The following is a 7,314-nucleotide window of genomic DNA, read 5'->3' on the forward strand; positions in this document are numbered from 1 at the left end:
GTCACACACACGCCCAGGCTCTTTGCTTCTGTCCTTTATTACCCGCGCCCCAGCCGCTGCATGATCTCCTCAGCCCCCTGGTTTGAGAAGGCTGTAAACCTGCTCCAGCACGTGGCACAGGCCCTGGTCCTTGGGCGTCCTGCTGGCCAGAGAGATCTGAAAGGGGCAGGGCCGGCGCCTCAGGGCTGTGCCCTGTGGTCCTGGCCTCACCGGCTCCCCTCTACTAGCCACCCTACACGGTAGTGTCCCCAAGGCAAGGTTTTAGTTATAAATGAGGTGGCCTGCTCACGTGGAATGTTGTGGGTTTTGGGGGGGCGGGCATCTGCACATTCCAAATCCTGCGTTCTTCCCAGCCGCCTCCCGTCCAGGCTCTCTCAGCCCCTGCGTGGGGGGCCGCCCCCGCCCCACCAGCCCAGGGACAGGGTGGAGGTGACCTGTGGCAGCCGGAAGCTCCGGTCACTCTTGAAGTTTGAACAAAACAAGCAAACGTGCAAAGCTGCATTTCTCTGAGGGCTTCCAAGCAGGAAGCCAGTCACACGCCAGGGCCAAGCCCTGCAGCGTCCCACTGGCTGACGGAAGGGCCAGCGAGCCGCAGACACCTCTGCTCTGCGCTCTGCCGGCGCTGGGAGCTCTGAACCGCCCCCCCCCTTCTGCACTCGAGTGGGCGGCCCCCTTTCTATCTGCGCTGGAATGGGGCGCTCGGTCACTGCGACCACCTGGCTGGGAGCCAACAAGACAGCTGGCAGGCAGCGGTGACACGCAGCTAAAATGTGTCACACGGGACGATTTTGGACAGCACTTCCTCGGGCTGCCCAGGGATGGATTCTCAGGGGTCCCCAGAAATGGGCTTCCCAAGGGGTCTGCACGGGACACAAACCTCACCTTCAGCTTGTCGAGGTACGTGTGCTCCTGGCTCCAGGGCTCCTGGAACCTCACGAGGTCAGGGGCGCCCTTGTAGAACTCCACCAGCAGCATCTGCGGGGCAGGGGGCCGCTGGGACGCCTCGCTCGCGCCCGCCCTCCCGTGCCAGGTGCAGGGGGCACCCGGGACCCAGACCGCTGAGCAGGGCCACCAGGTGGGACGAGGGTGGCTCAGCAGGAGGCCCCCGAGCGGGGACTGGGGCGGCCCCAGGCGCGGGAGGCACGCGGAGTGCGTGAGAGGGGGACTGCGTGTCCGCAGGGGCCTGACCCCGCCCCCTCGAGCAGCGTCCGCAAAACTCTCCGTGATCCCGCAGGTGTGACCCACTAGCTCCTTGTTTTAAACGCCGGTTGGAACCCTGATGCTAAAAGGCAGCTGGGTCAAGTCCCCTCACGTGCCTCCATTTGGGGAATCAGTGCGGGTGCAGAGGTGGGGGGCGGGGCGCCACGCCACCCGTAAGTTCCAGAACAGTAAGGTCAGGTGGGGAAGCAGGTGGGCAAGGATCAGGGGCTCCAGCCTCAGAGCCACAGGTGATTTTCAGCCCCAGACCAGGAGTCTGACCCCTGCCCTGATGTGGCACATTCAGCCATCCTGGGCCCGGCAGCTCCACCCGCCCCTCTCAGGGGCCCTGTGCGCCCCACCCGGGAGTGAGCTCACCATCTCATGAAGGATGTCATTAGTCAGGAAGTTGTCCTGGACGTAGGCCATCTCCACGTCCATGGGGATGCCGTAGTCACTGGGCCTTTGCTGGCAGGGACACAAGTCAGTCACTCACAGCCTCCGATCCCATGAGGGACGTGTCCGGGGCCAGCAGAGGGTCACGCTGCCACCAGGTTCAGAGCACGTGAGTCCTCCACCGAAGGCCGCGGTGCGATTCCGGAGGCGGTGTGGCCCTGCCCCCAGCAGGAGAGGCCGAGAAGCGAGCCACACACCCTGGAATTGCTCCCCAACCCCGATTTCTGGCCCCGGGACAGACCTGGGGAACGGCACGGGGCAAGGTTCGGGAGGGAGGCCGCCTTGGCGGTAAGGGCGGCACGCTGCACGTGACGCCCGCACCTTTTCACCATCGGTCACCACCCCGGCCCTCTTGGGAGCCTCGGACGGTGCGGCGGTCATGTTCCCATCTCACGGGGGAAACTGAGGCCCCAGCTCCCCTAAATGAACCCAGAACCAGAGTCCTGGCCACGGACCATCAACAGGCCCCTCCCGGCCCGCCCTGCCTCGCCCCACAGCCCCGCCTACCTCAGGGGGCGGCATCACCCAGAAGGGGGAGATCTTGGACTCGGGGCCCGGGTTGCCAGCGTAGTAAGGGGCTGCAGGAAAGAGAGAGCAACGNGGCAGCGCGGGGCTGTGCGGGTGGCTGTGGTACCAGCCCACCAGGGACAGGCCGCGCAGCAGCAGGCTCTGGTAGATCTGGGGGCACAGGCGAGGCTGCGGTAGGGCCGGGGGAGCCGCACCCACCCCTCCCAGCCGCCAGCGCACCTGTTCCATCCCCATTCGAGGCCAGCAATTAATATGTGCCTGCTGTGTGCCTGCCCTGGGGACACAGCGGTACCAAGACAGACCCTGCCCCCGCCCTCAAGGAGGCCAGTGGAGGGGGGCGGGTCAACAAATACATCAAAAAGATACACCTGTCACAAAGCAAAGGCAAAAGCTTATTTTCGGCGTGCAGTATCCGCAATTTCCGGCACGCAGTAGGCACTCAAATAGTTACACAGGAGGCCGTGTGGGCCCTTGAGCAGGAACAGGCTTTTCTAGATGCCTTCGGCAGGCAGAGGCAAGCGCTGGCATAAGGACCAAGGAAGGGGTGGGCCGAGAGACCGAGCCGAATCCGCACCTATTCACCTGTCCCCATGTCAGCGGTTAGGTGGGTGTGGCGCGTGGGGCACCGTGCCCGGCACATACAAAGCACCACTATGACAACTCTATTAAGAACAGCAACCAGCATTCACTGGGCTTTTACAATGTGCCAGGCACGGTGTGGAATCGGAGGCTCAGGGAAGGAGGGCTGGCCGCCCGTACGGACAGGGTCACAGGTCACACCCCTGGAGCGGGCGCTCACACACACTCTTTGGCACACTTGTTTTGCACTGCTAGCTACCGGGACGGGGTAGCCAGGCCAGCTGTGTCCAAGGCACCCCTCCCCACGACACCCTGACCCCACGCACCCCCTCACCTCCTCTTCCACGGTGGCCGCCGTATCCGCGTCCCCCAGCCGGCTCCGACAGGGGAAGGCTCTCAGCACCGTGAGCACTGCGCGGAGGCGAGGAGAAGGTGTAGACACCAACCCCGGCCCCAAACACAGACACCCCCCCCCCGCCCACCTGGCCCCAAATACCCACTCTGGCTGTTGATGTCCCAGCGGCCCCCCAGGTACCCCACGACCTCGCTTCGAGTCAGGTGGCTGTGGAAGTCCTGGGGAGGGGACGGACACCGGAAGAGCGGCTCAGGCTGCGGCCCGGTCCCAAATGTCTCCCCTCTGGGCTGAGCCCCTGCGATGTGCAGGCACCACCCCACCGGCTTCCCCCTCCTCCACTGAAACACGGATTGAGTGCCTACTGTTTACCAGTACTGAACAAAACAGAAAAGGCCTCTGCCCTCGTAGAGCTAACCTCCCAGGGACCCCTTCCAGGCGCCCCAGCCACCTGCCCAGGTCTGGCCCTTGGCCCTCAAGGGACAAGGTGACAGCTGGGCACGCACCAGCAGGAAGAGCACATTGCTGGAGACGGCCACGTTGAACGGCTGGAACTTGTTAATGGCGGCGAAGGATGTTACTTCCACCAGGGTGTGGGGGTTCCTGTGGGAACCAGAGGGTCCCGCGGCTTCAGGAGCTCAGCCCCAAGCCAGCTCCCCAGGCCCCCGGCCAGAGCCAGCACTGAGCACCTGAGGCCTCCTGCCCCCCACCCCCCACTCTCACCCCCCNACCTGGCAGAGTCCCGGCTGCCCAGCATGCAGTACCGCACAGGGACCCGGATCTTGTTTTCCACCTGCTTCCCAGGGGGCGTGGCCTCTGTGGGGCGGGGGAGGGGGAGAAGACCGCCTCAATCCCTCCCCCACCCCGAAATGCAAAACAAAGACCAAGAAACCCAAGGAAAAAACCCTCCAGGGGTAGCTTCAAAACTCAGGCCCCGGAACCCAGAGATCGAGTGGCGGGTTAACGCACTGGAAAAAAAGATTAAAATACCAGAGGAAGGACTCAGGAAATCAGGCGGGCACCCCACTCCAGGAAACCAGGCAGGGGGGCCAGAGGCATCAGACAAAGAAATCCTACAGGGGAGCATGGTGAAGAAATCAGGCAGCGGGACCAAGGAATCCAGCATTAGGGCTGAAGAGGCCAGTAGGGGGGTGGGGGGGACCCGACTCTTGATTTCGGCTCAGGTCATGATCTCAGGGTTTGTGGGTTGAGCCCCAGTCGGGCTCTGCAATGACAGCACGGAGCCTGCTTGGGATTCTCTCTCTCTCTCCCCCTCTCTCTCTCTCTGCCCCTCCCCTGCTCAGGAGCTCTCTCGCTCTCTCTAGCTCTCAAAATAAACATTAAAAAAAAAAAAGGCAGCGTGAAAGAAATTAGGCAGTGGAACTAGAAGTCGGCCAGGCACATCTCAGCGCTGAGAATAAAAGGCCAGATCTGCCCCGCAGCCGCCTCCTCAGCTGAGTTCGGCGCGCTTCCTGCCACCCTCCAAGCCTCTCACCAGGGTGGGCAGTCTCCAAGGGTCCCTTGGCAGGTGGTCTCCGACTCTTGTCCTCAGCGGAGACCCCGGCCAGAACCTCCTCCTCTTCTTCCTCCATCAACAGCTCCTCTTCCTCCCCTTCACTGGCGGGGCTCTGGTGGGGAGGGGGCGGGGTCTGAGCCTTAGGGTCCTGCCATTGCCACAAGGGCCCACTAGAGGGAGCGAGTGAGCAAGGGCGGCCTGAGGTCCTGGTCAGCTCAGATCTGAGTGCCTTCCAGCAGCTGCCAGAGACTCAAACCTCTCCGCTTTTACAAGCTGTGCAGCTTCCGGCAAGCGCCCTAACCTCTCTGAGCTCTATTCGCCTCCTCTCCAGCGCATAGGGACAGCATCAGGGTGAAATGAAATAATGCCTGCAAGCTATAGCACACCTCCTGTGGATCCATTCACTGAGCAAGCAAGTGCTTACAGGGATTATTTTACCAGATTCTCTCCATAATCACTCCTGATCTGCCCTCAACTGCCCCTGCTTGGATGACCTCTCGGTGTCCAGTGTCCAGCAGGCACGTGGTCTCGCTGCGGTGCCTGGCCAGTCCCAGCTCCTTCTCCTGGGAGCACCTCTGGGACCCGGCTTCCCTCCCATCTCTCCAGTCCCCTCCGTCTCCCACCCCTCCTCCGGTGCGCAGCCTGGGAGCTCGGGCCACTTCTCTCCCTACTCGCTCCTCTACTGGGCAGCCTCGTCCACTCTCGGGACTGGACCCTGTCTCTGGCCCGACCACCCCCACAGTCCTGTCTCCAGCCCGGGCCTCCCTCGAGCTCCAGACTCAGCATCCAGCTAATCCAGGAGGCCTGGGGGCCGGGGGGCTCCCGGGCGCCTCGCACTCAGCTCAACCACCACGCTGCACCGACTGTCCCCCAATCCTCCCCAATCCTGCCGACGGCCGCCTCACTCATCCACTTGCTCGGAACAAAACATCTCTCCAAAGCAACATCTGATGCGACAGCAAATCCCGTGAGATCCACCTTTAAAATCAGCCAAAACTTGCCCACTTCTTCCCCCATCAAGTGTCCACCTGGTCCACGCCATCATCTCCTGCCTGGACCAGTTCTGTCACCCGCATTGTGGTCCCCAGCTTTCACCATCGCCTCCCCCGCTAGTCTGTATGCCAGACAGAGGCCACCAGGGGGCGCGTATGGGCACCTGAGTCAGGTCAGTCCAGCCTCTCTGCCTTCCTGTGCTCCCCCCCACCTCGGGGTAAAAACCCTGTGCTCCCGGCCTGTTTCCAGCATGCCATCCGCCCTGCAGATTTCAGATCTCCAGCCAAATATACGTATAAGATACATACAGATACTGTTATCATCTCCATTTACATACGAAGAAGAATTAGCACCCTGAGAGGGCCGTAGGCCAAGTTCACCAGCTGGTGAATGTATTCAAAGATAGATTACTATCATAGCATTGGAAACTCCCAGGTCTGGTCCCGGCCACTGTCTCCCCGGCCCCTCAGCTACTTAAGACATGCAAGCCTCTGGCTGTATCAGCCAATCATGTTGCTTCCTACCTCTGTGGCTCTGCTGTGCCATTCCGCCCTTCACCTAGCTCTACCAAACTCCTGTTCATCCCGCAGAGCCCCAGCTCCAATGCCCTCACTCTGGGTACTCCTTATCCAACAGTGATCCAGGAGGCTGAAGGACGCACCTCATCGGCAGCGGCCGTGGGAACGTGGAGCTGGTGTCGCCGGAGCCAGGCTGCCTTGTACTTATCCAGTTTCTGGCCCTTGTACTTGACCGAGGCCCAGCCACAGCCGGACTTCTTGGCCGGGTTCACCAGCTTCTTGCAGTGGGTGGCCCAGGCGCTGGGTGAGTTGAACACCTGTCCCGTTTCCTGCCACACGATCCTCCCGTCGGGTTGTAGGTCTCCCATGAATTTCTTCCCCTGCAGTAAGTAACAGCGGCATGGCTGCGCCGGGGGCCTGGTGCCCTCCACGGCACCTCCAGGAAGTGTTCCTGGACCCCCCGCTGCTCCCCAGGGCTTGGCACCCATCTCTGCCCACAGCATCCCTCCCAGGAAGCCTTCCGGCTGACGTGCCTCCCCGTCCCTGGATGTCCACAGTCAGTCCTCATCAGCCTGGATTAAAACTGCCCAGCTCTATGTCTGCCCACCCACTCACCGGACCGGGAACCCCCAAGGGGCAGGGGCAGGGCCCGCTGGGGTCCTAACAGCACACAGCCTGCCACACGGCAAGTGCTCCATTCACGAACTGTCCCCATTCACAGGGCACAGAGCTACGGCAGCAAACGTGGGAAGCACAGTGTAGCAGGCGGCCTGCTGGGCGCTGTATTCCTTTCACCCTCATACAACCCCGCGAGAGGAAAAAAAAAAAAAATCCCATTTTACAGACGAGGAAACCAGGATATGGACAGGCTGAGTAAGGTCACACAACCAGGAAAGCGGCCGAGCCTCAGTTTCTCCTTCGTGGAATGGGCTGTTTGGTAAACGATGGCCTACAGCCCAGAAGGGCGCATGCAGGGTCTGGATGCTCCGTTTCAATTTCCCCTCCCCACACGTGGGCTCGGCCGGGGACAGGGAGCCTCAGTTTCCCCTTCCTGCCCCAGCCGGGATGGGATGGGGGGAACGGGGACGCTCACCAGGTAGTAGATGGAGAGCACCCCGGCGCCGGGCTCCAGCAGAGCATCTTTGAGGAGCACCCGCAGCGTGACCGCGCGCCGG

At 62.1% G+C, this 7,314-nt stretch overlaps 1 protein-coding gene across 1 annotated transcript; it reads right to left on the reverse strand.

Moving 5' to 3' along the window:
- Positions 1-19: 19 nt before the first annotated feature.
- On the reverse strand, positions 20-7,308 carry MPND (MPN domain containing). The gene is made up of 11 exons (XM_077745564.1): positions 7,233-7,308; positions 6,283-6,519; positions 4,608-4,740; positions 3,844-3,928; positions 3,619-3,715; positions 3,261-3,333; positions 3,095-3,171; positions 2,161-2,331; positions 1,576-1,665; positions 883-975; positions 20-156 (listed from the first exon to the last, which is right to left on the reverse strand). The coding sequence occupies exons 2-11, from the start codon at positions 6,505-6,507 to the stop codon at positions 70-72; spliced, it is 1,131 nt and encodes a 376-aa protein (XP_077601690.1). The 5' UTR covers positions 6,508-6,519; positions 7,233-7,308; the 3' UTR covers positions 20-69.
- Between the last annotated feature and the right edge of the window lie 6 nt (positions 7,309-7,314).

The sequence above is a fragment of the Crocuta crocuta genome, unplaced genomic scaffold, assembly GCF_008692635.1.
Source record: "Crocuta crocuta isolate KB4526 unplaced genomic scaffold, BGI_CrCroc_1.0 scaffold110, whole genome shotgun sequence".
Lineage (NCBI taxonomy): Eukaryota > Metazoa > Chordata > Mammalia > Carnivora > Hyaenidae > Crocuta > Crocuta crocuta.